Genomic DNA, 16892 nt, shown 5'->3' with positions numbered 1-16892 from the left:
CCTGGCAGAGATCTGAGGAGCCCCAGGCAGGCTCAGCAGATGGGGGAGTGTCTCTGAGACACTTGTCTTATTAAGAGGGCCTAGAGGGTGATGTGAACCAAAGTAACTACAAACCTTAAGGCAGGTGGAAGGGCGGGCTGGGTGGCTGTGATTAGATTTGGATCATTTGGTAGAGAATGCTGTGACTGAGCCCGAGGCCCCTGCAGTGAGGGTCCTCAGCCAGGGAAGGGGCCCAGCTGGGCCTGAGTTTGGGAACTGGAATCAGGGAAGGTGGGGTAGTGTGTCTGACTCAGGAGGGCCCTGGCTGTTGACAGCAGAGCTTCTTCAGTAGATGCTGCAAAGGCCTCCTTCCCTCCAGGACAGAGGTCTAATGTTCTCTGGGGTGGCTTCCTGGTGGGTTCAGGTGCTACTTCTGATAATGAGTTAGGTTGGGTTTGTGGCTAAGTCATGGGATCTCACAGGTAAAGAATAATTTCTTTGATAGGTGATCTGGTAGTGGGTTCCCAGGCCTGCCAAACCCTGGGCGAGCCTGGGCAGCCTCTTACAGCCCACTATAGGTTCCTCGGTTTGCCAGCCACAAAACCGGGAGTAAATAATACTTCCAGTTTTTCCCACATATGCCCTGTAAAAAATTATCAAATATTTTGAAAGGTGAATGTAGAGGGAAATAAGGGGTGCTTTTATTAAGCCTTCGATACTGTTATTCTATGCCAGAGCCCCCAGCGGGATTCAGTATAAAAGAGCTAAATGTGTAAGCTCCACAAAGACCTGTAGTGGCTTCCTTCATCCTAACTCATTATGGCTGTGAGTGGGCTTGAGATCAGGGATGAAGTCCTTCCCCTTATGGTTCAAGTACCACCAGTCATCAGACTGGGGGACTCCTCCAGGAAGCCTTCCTTCCTTCACTGGCACTGGCATTCAGCTCTTCGTTCCTGTGGGCAGAGAGGTTGCCTGATGTGTAGTGCTCAGGTTAGGAGAGACGAGTTTGGGACAGAGTTGTGCACTTCCTACCTGGGCCTGGCAATGTGCACTTGACTGGCAGAGGAACTGATGAAGTACAGTATGACTTGGAGCAGGGTGCGAGGTGAGGAATGGGGAGGGACCAGGAAGTCAGGTGAGCAGGGCCCTTTAAGACACCAATGGGGGTAGAGCTGAGGCATGACCATAAGGAAGCTGGTGTGTCTGGGACTGAGAGTTGGGGAAGGACAAGCGATGTGTGTGGGGAATGGCAGGAGGAAGCCACTCTATGAAGAAAGGTCTAGGGGACTCTTTTAGGGTGTTTGACCTTTACCTTGAGGGCCGTGGCTGGGAGAGGGTCACTTGGGGCTGTAAATAGGAGAGCCGTGGGGTCGGAGGTACCAGCTGTCGGAAGGGACGGGAGCAGAAACAGGGAGACTGGTTCAGTCTTTCTCAAGAGGCCTGGATGCCGAGGGCAGTGACCGTCAGAATGGAGGAAGGAAGGAGACTTGGGAAATTCCTAGGGGTCCAGCTGGAAACACGGTGTTGAAGAAGGTCTGCCTAGGACCTGCTGTACTACTGTGTATGCGCACATTTGACTGACGTGTGTTCCACTGCACGTGCTCAGGTCTGGGGGAGAGAATGAGCTGGAGGAGGAGGAGGAAAATCGGCCAGTGTTCGATTTTGACCTCTCATCAAAGTCAAACATTATACCCTTAGAGACACTAAGTACAGGGCAGGGTTGCACCACACAAAGCTTCTACACGTTTGTGGAAAATTTAAGTGATTTTTCTGGGGTTATTTAGATGTTGTTGCCTTAAATGCCAACTTCCCAGCCCCCGGTGTGAATACTACCCGGAGCTGGTCACGTTTTCTGCCTCTGCTACGGTTGGCTCTGAATTCTAGCACAGAGCCTGGGCCCTGCACACCAGCTCTCCCCCTGACTGGGGGGAGTGAGACTGGGGGTGAGAACAAACAGGAGGGTCTCAAGGAAGCCCCGACTCACTGAAACACACACGGGAGCCAAAGCCATGTCACCTTGGGCACCTCACTCGCCCTCAAGTGTCGGATGAGCTTCTCGCACTGAGACTGAAGGTGACGACATCTGTGAGTCCAGGGTGGCTGCATGTCTTACTCGCGCGTATTAGATCCTCCTCAAAAACAAGTCCGTGATGAACCCTACTTCACAGTGAGCTCTCCATGACTTGTTTGTCTTTTACGTGCACATGGTTTTCACGGAACAGTTTTACACAAACACAGCAAACTCATTCTGACAGTGGAGCGTCATTTTCCAGCTCTTGTTACTTAGTTTTCTCTCCCATGTGCCAACGAAGGCAGTTTTTGAAAGGGCTCTGCCTCGTCTGGGAGCGCAGTCCGGCCTGGGGTAGCTTGTTGAGGGAGCAGAACTCCTCCCAAGCTACTGAGCCACCGTCTGCAGGCAAACTGGGGATGAACTTCCCTCTGATGCCTGACGCCCCACCTCCTTCCTTCCACAGCCTGCGCAGAGGACTTTTTTTACACGTCACAGGGTGGAGACACATCCATCGAGGGTGTGGATGATGCCGAGGACTTTGAGAAGACGCGGCAAGCCTTCACACTCCTTGGTAAGGAGCTTGGGAAGCGGGCAGGGGCTGGGAGGTGGGACGCCATGGCCAGGAGAAAAGCAGAACCTCGTGCTGTTGGGCTTGTCCACCTTCACCAGCCGCTGCTGAGCCCACTCGTTCCTGGTGAATCTCTCCTTGCTCCCTCTTCCATCCTGGCTCTCGGGCTCCCAATGGTTAAGGCTTGGGGCTTTGTCGACTTTTCCTAAAAATAAGATTTTGAGAGTTGCTCCAGTATGTGGGTCATCTGAGTAAAGTTTTTAATCCTAGCATGATATACTTTTATGCCCATTAATACAGTTGTCGCTCACATTTTTATAGACTGATAAATTATTGCCTTAAAATTAAGTAATATAGCAGGGGAGGAATGTGGGGGAACAATTGTACTATCTCCTAAACTGAGTGGTAGGTTGACTGGCATTCATTATATTATTCTGTAATTTTTTTTATGCCTGAAATATTTTGCAGCTGAAAAAGAAACGATAATGCCTTAAAGCTGAGTATGAATGATAAGAGACCATCTGTGTCTTTGGTGACTTAGTTGTGTAAATAAAGTGGACAGTAGGAGTTTGCTGCCATGGTGCCCCTGAGGTAGGTGGCAGGCATGCCTGTCCTGACAACAGAGTGCACAGCACAGGGCACAGCCACCCGCAGGACACCCAGCCCCACCTCCCAGGCACTCCCCAGGGGCGCTGCTCGTCCTACCCCACTGGCCCTTTGGACGGACGTGTGTCCCAGATGTCTGCAGGGCGTCATGTTGGGAGAAAAATGGCCGCAGACAACTGACCATTCTTATCAAACTGCTGAAAACATCCATAAAGCGTTAGTTGAAATCTCAAGTCCAAAATGAGCCCGCATGATTGCGCCTCTCCTCTGCTCCTGGGGAAACTAAACTGGTGCCTGACCCAGCTGGTTTGATCAGGGCAATCGGAGAGAAGCTGCTTCCGTGTAGCCGGGGGAGCCCCTTGGCCCTCGGGGCTGTCGCTGTGAGTGGGATGGCTTAGTGAGGAGCTGGCATCACTTCAGGAGTCACTGGCCCAGAAAGGAAAACCCAACCTTATTTCTCTTTTAAGTCCTCACAAAAAGGGTAAGCTGTCCTTCCCATCCTGCGTGGACATTGAGTGTCATTGGTTCTTTTTTCCCCCCAGGAGTGAGAGAGTCCCATCAGATAAACATTTTTAAGATCATTGCATCCATCCTGCACCTGGGGAACGTGGAGATCCAGGCGGAGCGTGACGGCGAGTCCTGCAGCGTGTCGGTGAGTCGCACTGTGGCCCCGGAGACAGAACGCGCACACGTCTTGGGCGCTCCCAGCTGCACAAACCTGGACCCTGTCCGTGCACTCAGAGGGCACTCGTGGGTTCTTTATTATTACCAGTAACGGGTGCTGTTTCCTTGCTGATGACTCTTTATAAGAATAAACCCTTTCCAAATCAGCTGTCATCAAATTTCTGTCACAGAGGGCAGGGAATTTAGTAACTATTAAATAAATTTATTTTTGTTTTTGATTTTAGAGACATCGATTTGTTGTTCCACTTATTTATGCATTCATTGATTGATTCTTCCATGTGCCCTGACTGGGGATTGGACCCTCAGCCTTGGTGTATCGGGACAACGCTCTAACCAACTGAGCTATCCAGCCAGGGCAATAAATTATTTTTGATGGGTTGATTTTTCCAAGCACCTTGAGGCCCGTGGAATTCTGCCACGTGTTGTCAGCCCACGGGTACTTGGAGCTCCCGACTGTGGGCCACGCTGGAAGGCTGTGGAGAGGAGGGTTGGACACTGTGCGTGGTGACCATCCCCAAGGAGCTTACAGTCTAACTGGGGAGATGAGACAGCTGACAGCACGTGCCAAGATCTTGACAGAGTGAGGCAGAGCGTTGAGACCACCGCATGATAGTGCTGCAGGCTGTGGAATGCTGGATGAATGCTGGCGATGAATGTTTTTTCCCAGCGCCCAAAGAGGACCTGATCGGTGATGATCGAAGACATCCAAGCGAGCAGAGGGCAGAGCGGATGCTGGGCAGAGCAGACAGCAGCTGTAGGTGCTCGCCCGCGCTTCCCTGTGTTGTGTGAGGCAGCGTTGATATCCTGACCACGAATGAGTGGTCTGCGACAGTTTAGTACAGGCCTCTTTTATGCCCACTTATCGAGACACAGGTGGTGCTGAAAGTGGGGGAGGAGGGAGGCTGGACACCCAACAGACAGAGGTTTGGGTATCACATGGTGCAGCTGGCCTTTCCGTCCAAGCTCAGAGCAAGTCGAAGATTTGGAGCACAAGTACCTGGTCCAGGCTAGTCTCCGATGGTTCTCCGGCTGGAGGCTGCGTAGAGAACTGACTGAGAGTGAGAACTGAGAATCAGGACTGCCAGCGTGCAAGTCCTGGTTCTGCTACTTACGGATGGTTACTTAACCCTTCCGGGTCTGTTTCCTCATCTGCAGAGGGGGGGTGTGGTGACCTGCACAGGGTCACCACAGGGTTAGCACAGGGCTCCCGTGATTCAGTCCTTAACTATTGTCATCACTGTGGTTAGAGCCAGAGTGGGCCTTATGCACACCCTTCTCCCTGCACAGGGTGGGGAAAACGAAGGCCTGGAGAGGGGAGACATCTGTAAGGTCTAATGGCGTCCCATGGCAAAGCTGGTCCAGAGCCAGCCACTGTTCTGTCCCCCACACCACTGCCACTGGCTGCCCCCACAAACTGCCAGTCTCTGGGCCTGGGGCTGCCCTCCTCTGCCACGTGCCCCCACTGGTGCTTAGCACAGTGTGGGATGCATGGGGTGCGTCTGAGGAGTGCTTCACTAACTGGTTGCCAGTGAAATCCCCCTCTCCATTGTGTTTTGGTTTGCTCCTCGGGACACAGGGTGGGCCCTGTGCTGGAACTGCTGTCTATCCATCCACCCTGTGCCTTCTGCTCGTTCGCGTTCATTTTCAATTAAGGCATGAAAATGTGTCCCACGGCTGCCCCAGTTTCCTTGGAGATGCATCAGCACACAATTACTTGGACACCAGAGGCAATTTGTTTCTTGAATTTGGCCCCATGGGCCCCACAAACCTAATCTGCCTCCTCTGATGCTGGCTCTTTATAATGGATTTAGCATCATTTAATTAAGCTTAAGTGTAAATTGCATGATGTCAAATCAGTTTCAATGAGCACCTTTAATCAACAGTCAGAAGAGGGTAATTGAGGGGTACGCCGCAGCCCGCTGCAGTGGAGGGGCACCCTTCCCAGGGGGATGATCAGACCCTTTTCCACTGTGTCCACCTGGGAGGAGCCAGGGAGGGCAGGGAGCCTGTGGGCAGGCGTGGCCACTTGTGGTCGCTGGGAGCATGTCGTTGACATGCCAGGGAATCCAGCTGCAGTCCTGTGCCTGGCAATTAAGAATTTCTTGGAAATAGGTCAGATAAACAAGTCAGACTCTTGTCACCTCTGAACCTGTTGCCTGCCAAGCAGTTCCCAGGCATTTCACCTTACCAAATATGACTCTGTTTGGGGGAGGGGGTGAGCAACTGGGGGGTCCCTGCAGGGGGAGAGGTTTGTTGGCCAGGAGACCTGGCCCGCACAACCCTACCTCTCCACACCCACCCAGCCCACGCTGATTCTCATGGGCTGGGTGAGGGCTCTGGGCCACAGTCGGGGAGCGTACTTCTCCTCCTCCTCCACTGAGAAGGTAGGGGCATTGGGTTAGGATGACAGTTCCCAAGGTATTTTCCTGGGAACATCAGTCCTAGGCCTTTTCTTAGATAAAGAAGGGTTCTTTGGTCTGTTAAGTTCAGGAAGTGCTCAGTAAAGTACTTGCATCGTGATGCTGATGGGTTCCGATTACAAACCAGCCTGTGCAGCCCTTTGACCTGAGACCCCGCCTCTCTTGTTAAGCAGAGCCAGTGTCCATGCTCTGTAACTGTTGCTCCACACACCATGCTTTGTAAAAACACTGGCCTGAACGATTGCTGAGGTTCTTTCCTACTCAGACATTCTGTTACTTTGTAGCTGTGTTTGTTTGGGGTAGATTTTAAGTGTCTATAGGAGAAGTACACACACACACACACACACACACACACACAGCCTATATAGAGAGAGGAGGAAATGGTACAGATATCTGCTCATTTTCACTGAACAAGCCCTCGTTTAAATCCTACCATGCGGCCCTATAGGAAATGAGTCCCCCCAGCAATTTGGGGCCATCAGGAGGCAGCAGTCACGTCCCGCAGGGCTCCCTTTCAGCCTCAGAGATACAAGGCTTCCCAGCAGGCTCATGGCTGAGTTATCAGCTTTCCTGGGTGGATTTAGAGGAGAGGGTGAAAAATGGGTGAGAGAAACCTTGTAGGAAAAGCAGGTTTTCCATGAGGTGCCCTGGTTGCTCAAGAGATATAACCATTGGTGAAATCAAAAGTCTCTGTGGGTGATCTGGTTCTCAGTGGCTCAAAGGCTAGGTAGTGTGATTGGTACCCAGGGTAAAGGAGGGTCAAGATGAAAGGCAGCTAGCTGGCAGAGGCGGCTGGGTTCACTGGGTAGCGGGGCCCTGGGCACCTGGGTGAGACACTGCCCTGCTCTAGGACTGGACTGCTCGCCTGGGTGGGGAAGGGCCTTAAGCCGGAGGAATCCTAGCTTGTTTTGCTTTTCAGCTCTCAGCCTGTGTGTGATGTTATCAGTTAGTGTTCCAAGTGATCTTCTCAGGTCAAAATTTGTTCCATGTTTTTGCCATTGGTCCCAGCCTTCCACCCAGATTCACTTTTCCCCCTAAGCATCAAGTGCTTTAAGAACATAAAGTTCAGTTACACACTCTATGGTGTCACTGAGGCTAAGATGAAAGAAAGTCTGCTTGCAAGCTCAGGATTGCGCGCGTCCGTGCAGAAGGGTCTGCGTCTGTGCAGGGTCAGCTCAGGGTGCAGTTCTGTGCACGTGGCTGTTAGGCTGGGTGCTCATCAAAGTTACATTTGACAGTGAGCTTCTTTCTGGCCTGTGGGTTAAGCACTGCACGTGGAACTCAGCAGATGGAAACTGCCTTCACTGGGACTCTGCTGCCTTCCCTCTGGCTTCTTAATCTTAAGTTTATCTGTGCCTAAACTATCAATTCCCATGCATCTCCTACCGGTGCCTCTGCAACCAGCCGGCCATGGAGGGGACAGGATAAGTGGAGCACGTGTTTTGTCTGTTAAAGCCCTGGTACTTTGGTCAGTAGCAGGCGCACTATCATCCACTTGAACCACACTCTTGGGGCCCTAATTTTCGTCTTCACTTATCGGTGTGAGTGTCAGTGAGACTCCGGAGCTGCGACTGGAGATGAAGTGGGGCTCTGCAGTGCTAGGGCCCGTTCCGTCCCCGGGCAGGAGGGCAGAGGGCAGAGGGCACGCTGGTGGGCTTGTCCCCCACGTGCCTCCTGAGCCATCTCCCGTGTCTCTTCCAGCCTCAGGATGAGCACCTCAGCAACTTCTGCCGACTGCTGGGGGTGGAGCACAGCCAGATGGAGCACTGGCTGTGCCACCGCAAGCTGGTCACCGCCTCGGAGACCTATGTCAAGACCATGTCGCTGCAGCAGGTGGTCAACGCTCGCAACGCCCTGGCCAAGCACATCTACGCGCAGCTGTTCGGCTGGATCGTGGAGCACGTCAACAAGGCCCTGCACACCTCCCTCAAGCAGCACTCCTTCATTGGGGTCCTGGACATCTACGGGTGGGTCAGCCTGTGCCCCCGCCCCTCCTGGGGACACTTGGTGTCTTCTTGCTGGTGTTCGAGAGCCAGTGGGGGCCTGGGAGGCCTCCTGGGCAGGTCTCACTTAGGAGTGGAGGATGTGGGATGGCGTTTTTGGTTGTCACAGTGCCTGGAGTCACTACTGGCACCTGGTGGCCTGAGGCCTGGAGTGGTAGGTCCCACAGTCTCGAGGCCAGTCCCGAGGGAGAGTGGACCCTGTGCAGATACCAGTAGCTCCCCTGTTGAGAAACTCTGGAGACGTCTGTCTGTGCAGTTGGGCAACGGGCCCAGAGAGGGAGAGGTCTTGCCCGGGCCTCACACTGGAACTTACTAGGAACCTAAATTCGGGTTTTGTGTCTGTCATGTTTAAATGTACCGTTTGACTTCACTCATTAAGCCTGCAGTCAAGGTGATTACTTTAGCACCGTAATCTCACCCAGCTCCATGCCGTGTCCTCATTCCTGAGGCTTCTTGTGTTTTAGGAGTTCTAGCCTAATGGACAGGACCGCGGCTCTTCATCTCAGCCTGTTCTGCAGGGGGAGGCCGTGTGGCACAGGCATCAGGAGGCTGGCGTTTTGGTTCCTTGCTGCCACCAGCTCGCTGAGCGAGTCTGCAGATCACAGCCCCCTTCTGGGCTTCCGCTGCTGTAGCGCAGAACGAGGTTTTGAGCCACAGGCTCTCTGAGGTTCTTCCCTGTCGAATCTTCGACGAGATGTGCTGGGTGACACCCTCTCTTGCACTTCATTTACAATCAGTGCCCTGCCCGCTTTATGCTAGTAATAGATTAGGTCCTCCCAGTTCCTCGTGTCTCAGAAATTGTGGCCCCTGGCCTAAAGGAGAAACTCGGACCCCTCGCAGGGCAGAGCGGTGAGCACTGCGATGCTCTGGGGGAAACAGCAGCTGGGGGGGCCTGGACGCGCCTCATGTAGAGGCTGCAGTTAGGGAGCTGCCCCCCCCCCTCCCCCGGCCACAGTGGCCGCTTCCCGGCACAGCCAGCCCTCTAGCCGCCGCCTCTGCTCTTGCTCATCATTGGGTTTCAGACCAAGCCACACGTGCTGTGGAGGTAACAGCCAAAGGAGGAGAACTCGATTTCTGGCATTACAGAGGCCTACAGAACACACCGAGGAATTAAGTCACACGAGGCAACAGGAGAAATTAAAGCAGGGCCAATGGGACACTCAGTTTTAAGGCAGCAGAGAGCCAGTTTGTTGGCACAGTCAGGGGAAGCTTTGTGTGGGAGGCGAGCTTGGAACTGGGTCTTTAAAAGCAGGAGCAGCCCATTAGGGGGCAGGCAGTCACCTGTAGCAACAGGAGCGCAGTCAAGACAAGGAAAAAGTGAAGTGTGAAAGGAGACCACCTGGGTGGAGTCACCCAGCTGGGAAACAGAATGCGAGCTTCCCGGGAGCTTCAGGCTCCTGGTTGAGCAGCCACTGCTCCTCCTGGCCAGGCCACCACTCCTGCTGGCCAGTCCGGTGCCTGAGTTTGTTCTCAGTGGGTGGCACACCTGCAGTGTGCCGCCCATTGTCAGCGACTTGTGGGGCATTGTCCCCTCTGTGGCGAGCACTCTTGGGTCACCAGCTTTCCCAAAGGACTGACCTTTAGTGCTGCCCTCTGGAGTTAAGACCTCGGGGAACTCAGGCTGCAGCGTCTGACCCAGTTACCTTCATCTGAGCAAGAGTCTGATTCTGCTGAGCTTCCGGTGTGGGAAGATTAACATGCAGACTCGTTACTAGCATGAAAAAATATTTTGACTTCAGTGCTACTGATAAATAAAACCTCACACATCGGTTCTGTTCTACCTACATGCGGTTTCATCAGTGCCCGGAGTCTGAAAGGATGGTGCCCCCCCTTCCCGGGGATCCCCAGGAAAAGGCTCTGCTCATTGTTGGGGGGCCTCAGCTTCTAGTGCTAGCTTCTAGTGCTGCTGAATCTGGCTCATCTCATGTGAGCTGGGATTTTGTGCTGATATTTGCCCTTAAATTTTGTAACTGAGTTCATTTCTTCTGAGGCCTGAGACTGCCCATAGGGGAGAAACAGATATGGGTGGGCAGCCTGAGGATCCCGATTCCTGTTTCCGGGGTTGACTCCTTACCGGTGCGCGTCGTCTCTCATCTCAGGGTGGCCGTGGGATCCTTTTTGAGTGTCTGACAGCTTTGCCGTGAGCGCAGGGGCCTGTCTTGAGGCCAGGCAGCACGGGGACACTGGCAAGCCTTCCTGGGGACTCTCCTACCCTTCGGGCTTCCTTTCAGACATAATGTGCTTTCTTTTAAATCCTTGTTCTTCCTCAGATGCTGATTTACTTTTTCAAACCGTGTTGTAAGGAAGTCACATTTAAAACGTGATTCACTCTCTTAGAGAAATGCCTTGTAAGATGACTCTGATATGCTCAGGGCAGTGCCAAGGTCACACCCCATGGGCAGAGTTTGAGACAGCAAGTTTGACACAGGTGAGTTCAGCATTAGCAAGCAGCCGCATTCCTGGGCCCTCTGTGGCCAGAAAAGCACCCATAGACACCTCCTGGAGGTGCCTCTGCGTGTTCCCCAAGGTTCTGGTCTGCGGAGATAGGTTGTATCAGTTTGCACCGGCCTCAGCTCTCTCTTCAGGTCAGAGGGAATGTTATGAACTAGCAGGTGACTTAAATCCGGAAGTTACTGTTTCTGATCCGTGAGGGCAGGGACATCATTTCTTAATCTGGGACAAGATGGTGGCCCTCCGGGATGACTGAAGTTGAGCTATTTCTTGTCATCTCCCTTTTCCAATCATGGTCTCTTTCTGCCCTGTTTCCTTTGGACACCTTCTGGAAACCCACGGAATCTTTTTTTTTTTTCAATGTGGTCATCTGTCAGTTACCCAGAAGTGGCCATAACATGACACTCTTGCCCTCTCTAACCGACCTTCCTCCCACTTCACACTAGTTCTGCCTTTAGGTTTGACTCATGCTGCAACTGTGGGATGTGATTCTCTCTAAGGAGACTGTCATCCTCCGTGGCATCAGAAAACTTCTTTTTTTTTTTATTTCTGAGTTTTCTACCCAAATCACTGACCACCCAACACTGGAGAGGGAGAAGGCCACCTGTCCACTGTCTCACTCGTCGTATCTCAGCCCTACGATGGGGACACTCGGTACACATAGACATGCCCTTGGGATGACCTCCTGCCTTTGACCTTCTTACTCCCCCTGGCGCCTGTGGGCAGAGGAGTGGCGTGTGGAAGCTGGAGAGATTGGGAAGGATGGCAGGGATGTGTTTTGGAATACATTAAACTCTGTTCATTGAGAGGGCAGGAATGAGCTCTGTCTCTCCCCCCTTGGGTTACAAATGTGCATAGCTAGCAGATAAGAGTTGCTACCCCCTCGCCCACAAGTAGGCGCTAATTACTCCCTCTGGGGTAATGTCCCCAGGTGAGCTGCAGCCCCGTCCATGGCATTACTGGCTCTCCAGTCAAGCTCCTTCTAGAGACAATGGGAAAGAGTTTTATAGTGTAGATGAGCCACTCCAGATTTTTCTGTAAATGTTTAAGATGTTACTGTACAATCAGCAGCCAGAGTGAATAAACACTCACTCTTATGTATATGGAGCAGACAGTGCACGAGCCAGCCGTGACTCACGGAGTCCCGTGATGCTGTTGTGACTGGGGTAGTTAGTGCAGACAGCAGGAAGGCTCCGAACACCCGCATGCACCGCACGGGCCACAGCTGCCTCCACCACACCTCTGATGAGTCCCTTGCTACAGTCCCTTCCCTGTGGCTCTCCCGAACATCTAGTTCCAGCTCCCCAGTGCCCCAGTAGAAGGGTGGTTTCCCTACCGCTTGCTCCCCTGCCCCAGCTCCTAAAAAGTGCAAAGCAAGCAACACCCAGGGCATTTTAGCCAACCCAGTCCAAGGTCCGTTCCTTAACTAAGGACTTGGGAAGCTGTCTACAGGGTATTTCTTCCTGGGCAGGGGACGGAGATTGATAGGAGCACGCCAGGCAGCTTTGGCCGGGGTTCCCTTTTCACGTTGCATTAACCAGCACTTGCCTCTACAGGCTTGACTAATTGCAGCCATAATCCTTTATTGCTCTCTGTTCCTTGAAGCAACAAGAAATAAATGGCTTCTACTTGGGAAGAGAAACACATTTATTTGTCTTTGACTTGAGCCTTCAACATGTGATGGGAACTTTGGTGATGACCAGCCTGGGCTTGGTGAGGACAGTTGGCCTAGGAGACTTAGAGCAAGTCAGGGGCATGGATGCATGCCCAATGCTGAGGGAGGGTGGGGTGTTCGGGCCCCAGGAGTAGGGAATGGGATTTGCTGGGGTTTTATATTCCTCTCAGCCCTTGGGTTACTTTCTGTCTCTTGCGGTTTTTCTTAACTTTAAAGTTAGAGTCCAGCTCTCTTGAGTGCTTTTTAATGATGTGGTTTTAAGATAAATTTTTAAACTTGGCTAAACAAAACCGTAACATAAAACCCACCATGTTAGCCATCTGTGAGTGCACAGGTCTGCAGGGTTATACCCAATCACGTTGTCGTGCTTGGACCCCTGAGCTTTGGACCACCCCAACTGTCCCTCCTGCGGGCCCTGGAAGCTGCTACTCCGCCTCCTGTTGCCATGAGTTTGCTCCTTGAGGTATGTCATATAAGCAGACTCCATACCTCGTGTATGTGGAGTCATACTGTATCTGTCTTCCCACGCGACCTTGACCCGTACTCGGCAGGAAGGGCTGTTTCCCAAACTTCAAAGCATCTCGGGGCTCCCCCGGAGTGAGAGGTCTGTGGAGGTTAATAATTAACTCAGAGAAACTGGCCTACTTAATTTTTGTTGCAGTTTCACTTTCCAGTAAACACTGCCCAATTTATGGAGGCATTGATGACCCTCACCACACCCAGAAGTCGGGCTGGAATGAGAAGGAGATTTTTATTTCGACTGATTTTGAAGGAAGGAGGAAATTGAAGGAAGGGTGAGAACTGAACCCCCACAACCAGAGCTCTCTGATCTCAGCTTCAAGTCTGAGTCTGTGTGTTGTCCCCCCTGCACCCCCACCCTCAGGATTTGATCTACAGTAATGTCGACCTTGACTTTACAGCAGAAATCTGATTGTCTCTAGTATATACATTTCTTTGTGACGGTTGATGTGGATTATAAATCGACTCATTGTGTTTATTTTAAAAAACCATCTCTGTTGATGGGAGGAATTACTGCAGATGAAATTCTGTTATAGAGGAGAAGTCACCTGTCCCCCTGCCGTGGCTTCCTGAGGTCAGTTGTCTCAGACGTTTTCCAAGCCACCCAAGCCCCTCATTCATCTCCGGCCCTTCAGCATTGCAGTAATTACCCTACACGGCAGAGACATTGTTTCCAGATAATATCTTAGAAATCAGGAAATTACGAGCTAATTCCAGGGCATCTCCAGTTAATGAGACTGTTCTTCGTGGGGTGCTATCAGTGTAAACCTTTAGCCAGTGGTCGGTGGGACACAGATCCTGTCTCTGTGGGGCTCAGGAGCCTTGTGAGCACGCACCGCCGCTGCTGTCTGGCCGCTTGCGAGCTGGCTCCTTTATCTTCCCTTTAGGTTTTATTAATTTAATTTCCTCTGGGACTTGGCTGGCGTGAGCAACTTCTCTTGGGGTGTGATGTGGTGGGGGCGGGGAGGAAGTGGGGTTCTAAGTGACCTAACTAGGTCTGTGGGGGCGCCACTACCTGGGCTGAGAGGGGTGCAAACCTGGGTAACTGCTGGCAGGCCCAGGGCCTCCCTCCGTTGGCCCTGGAGTGCAGCCCCCGCTCAGACTTCACATCTTTGATCGTGTGTTGTTACCTAGACTGACTTGCCTACGTGGGTGTGAGCCAGGGCTGTTCATTTGTGTGGCTTTCAGCAAGCAGTTTACTCCTTTGATCCTCCACCTCTGCATTTTATTCTTTGGTGGAGGAGGTGGGTGCAGAGGAGGCGGGCAGGCCTGGTGTGCTCTGGGCAGGGACCCAGCCCGCTGGGCATCTGAGGCATTTATTTTTGCTGGTCGCTCTGCATAGGGCACCTTCTCAGTACTGTGTCCAACCCCTGCCAGGGCGGTGCCAACATTTTTTATTGGGGAATGGTCATTATGGAGGCCAGTCTGTTTGGAGGGGCTGACTTCATGTTCTGTGAGATTGAGAGAATGCCACCGTCTGTACTGAAGAACAAGAGACATGATGAAGATTTAAGGTGACCCAGGCTGGACGAGGCCTGTGCTCCACTCCCAGGCCCCACGTTGGTGCCCTCACTCTCCATGTACCCAAATGCCTCCTCCCCAGGGGAGTAGTCCTTGGTCACCCTTCCAGGTCCTCGCTTCCTACTTTTCTTTTTCTTTTTTAAAGCATCTTTTAAGTTTAATTGTTGTTCAAGTACAGTTTTCTGTCTTTTACTCCCATCCCAGCCCACCCCCCAGTGCTCCCCACCTCCCTCCCATTTCCACCCCCCTTAGTTTTTGTCCATGTGTCCTTTATACTTGTTCCTGTGATTCCTTCCCCTTTGCCCCTGAAATTCTCTCCCCTCTTTTCTTACTGAAGCACTTGCTCTTCTCTAAATGGAGAATGTGACCTCGGAAACCAGGCTCTCTGGGTTCAAGTACTGGCTCTTCTGCCCACTGACTCTCTGACTTGGGGCAAGTTGTTTAACCTCCGGGGCCGCTGCCAGTTCTTTCAGCCTGCTGTATGCATGAGAAAAGGCCCCTCCTCCTCCTGGGTTTCTCCCCCTTCCACTGCCTCAGCCTGAGGACATTGCTCAGTGTGCAAGATGTCCCCATCCTTTGTAGCTGCAGCTGCTGACCTGTTGCAGCGTCCCCAGCTGGTGAGCATCGGGCGGCCCGCCCGTTTAGTTGTGCCAGAGCTCAGCTGCATGCCCTGCTGGTCATTCAGAGTCCCCTCGTTCGCACCTCCCTGCAAATCTTTAGAATATTCCCGTTACTTGGCATCACCAGCTTCAGTGACGCCCTGACTGGATCTTGCCTGGACATCGCTGCAGTAATAATGACCCTCTGTCTCGCACACCTTCCCCCAAATCAGTGTGCTCCGCCCTTCTGCCAGTTTCTAAGATGCAAACCTGATGGTCAAAAAATGAATAAAAAAGCCTTCAGATTCTCATTTCCCTGGTGAGATCCAAACCCCTTGGTGTGGCGAACAAGGCCGGCAGCAGGACCTGCCCGGCTCGGCCAGGCCCCGTCTTGGCCAGGCCCCGTCTTGTGGCTGAACCCAGCCTCCACTCTGCGCGCTCGGCCTTCCTCCCCTCGGCAGTGACCCAGCCATTTGCAGAGATGTGAGTTGATCAGCAAATGACAGAGTTGATAAAATATAAATAGTTGAAACACATTCCTTTTTCAAAGTTAAAACCCATCAAAGACCTCAGCCAGGATCACAGACAGTTCACAAAGCACAGACAATTGCACATACAGAAGGTGTCCAACTCCATTAACGATCAGAGATTAAAACTCAAACAAAAGCACTGTTCGCGTACTAGGTCAGCACAGACTTTTGGAAGTTGCCCTACACCGGGGACCGGAGGGCCAAGGCACAGGAGCACCTCTGGCGTGGGGCTGGAGCGAAGCAAGGGGGTGGTGGAAGAGGGGGTTTGCAGGGTGCATAGCGTTCAGTGTCTGAGTCACGGTGCCAGTCTCCTGCTGCAGAACGTTTGTCAATAACTTGTTACCATTCATCCTTGAATTTGCTGCATCTTGCACAGCAACTCCATAAGCATGAATTTAAAAAATGAAAACATCCTTGACCAGTACTGGGAGAATAAGACACTTTCACCCATTGGAAGGTGGGGGTGGGGTGATGACACAAATTAGCTTCGCCTTTCTGGAAGTCATTTTGCTTCTACCTCTTAAGCACCCGCACTGTGACGTGGTGTATCTCCTTCTAGGGCAGTGTCCTACGGAAGGGATCGTGAGGTCCGAGGTGGCGTACAGTGTTTGTCACAGCGTCGATATCAGCTGAAAACCAAGGGGAAAAGGCCAAAATGTTCTGCCATAGGAGATGGTCAAATTATAATTCATCAGTGTGGGGGGCGTGGCCAGCCCATGATCCTTTGTGTGGATGGGAAAAGGCACCCCCTCTGGGTGGGACAACCACTCCCAGGCTTGGGGGGGGGGGCAGCTAGATTTCAGCCCCACGTGTCCCCTCACTTGGGTGCCTTGTGTCACCTGTGTCAATCCATGCCGTGGTTGATGAGGTTGGTATTAACATGGATGCTTTTGGGGAACAATGGCATGGAGAAACATTTGTCATGGAGAATTAACTGACAAAAATGATCTAATTTCACATGTAATTCTAATTCATTAAAAAATGTAAAATCAGTGAAAAGAAACCTACCAAAACGTAACTGGCAGTCAACTTGGTGGAATCATGGGTGACTTTCTCTCCTTTGTATCTGCTTTTTCTAAATTTTCCTGTGGTGGTACTTTTTCTAACTATGAAAATACCTACATTCTTACTCTCCTAATTTCACAGGTCTCTGTCATCCTGATAGCTGCAGCGGCGGCCTCTTTAGGCACAAGAGCAGGCCTGGGGCTTCCGTGCTCGAGTTGAGGCAGAGCTGAATGGGAGTGCAGGGGGTGAGGGCGGCCCTGCGGGGAGCCCCAGAGAGTCCTTCAGTAACCGGAAGGGTCGCCGACTTTGTCCTCTCCTCTT

General features: G+C 52.2%; 1 protein-coding gene across 2 annotated transcripts in view; it reads left to right on the top strand.

Moving 5' to 3' along the window:
* MYO5B (myosin VB) overlaps nucleotides 1-16892 on the top strand; it is a 254815-nt gene that overhangs the window by 145092 nt on the left and 92831 nt on the right. For both annotated transcript variants that reach the window (XM_037034115.1, XM_037034116.1), the window contains exons 8-10: nucleotides 2454-2561; nucleotides 3707-3816; nucleotides 7970-8235. In XM_037034115.1, coding sequence (XP_036890010.1) covers nucleotides 2454-2561; nucleotides 3707-3816; nucleotides 7970-8235 — 484 coding nt within the window. The remainder of the gene's footprint in view (nucleotides 1-2453; nucleotides 2562-3706; nucleotides 3817-7969; nucleotides 8236-16892) is intronic.

The sequence above is a fragment of the Sturnira hondurensis genome, unplaced genomic scaffold (assembly GCF_014824575.4).
Source record: "Sturnira hondurensis isolate 20B ecotype Veracruz unplaced genomic scaffold, ASM1482457v3 Scaffold0001872, whole genome shotgun sequence".
Taxonomy (NCBI): domain Eukaryota; kingdom Metazoa; phylum Chordata; class Mammalia; order Chiroptera; family Phyllostomidae; genus Sturnira; species Sturnira hondurensis.
The sequence above is the reverse complement of the archived record's forward strand: the minus strand, read 5'-3'. Positions and strand labels throughout refer to the sequence as shown.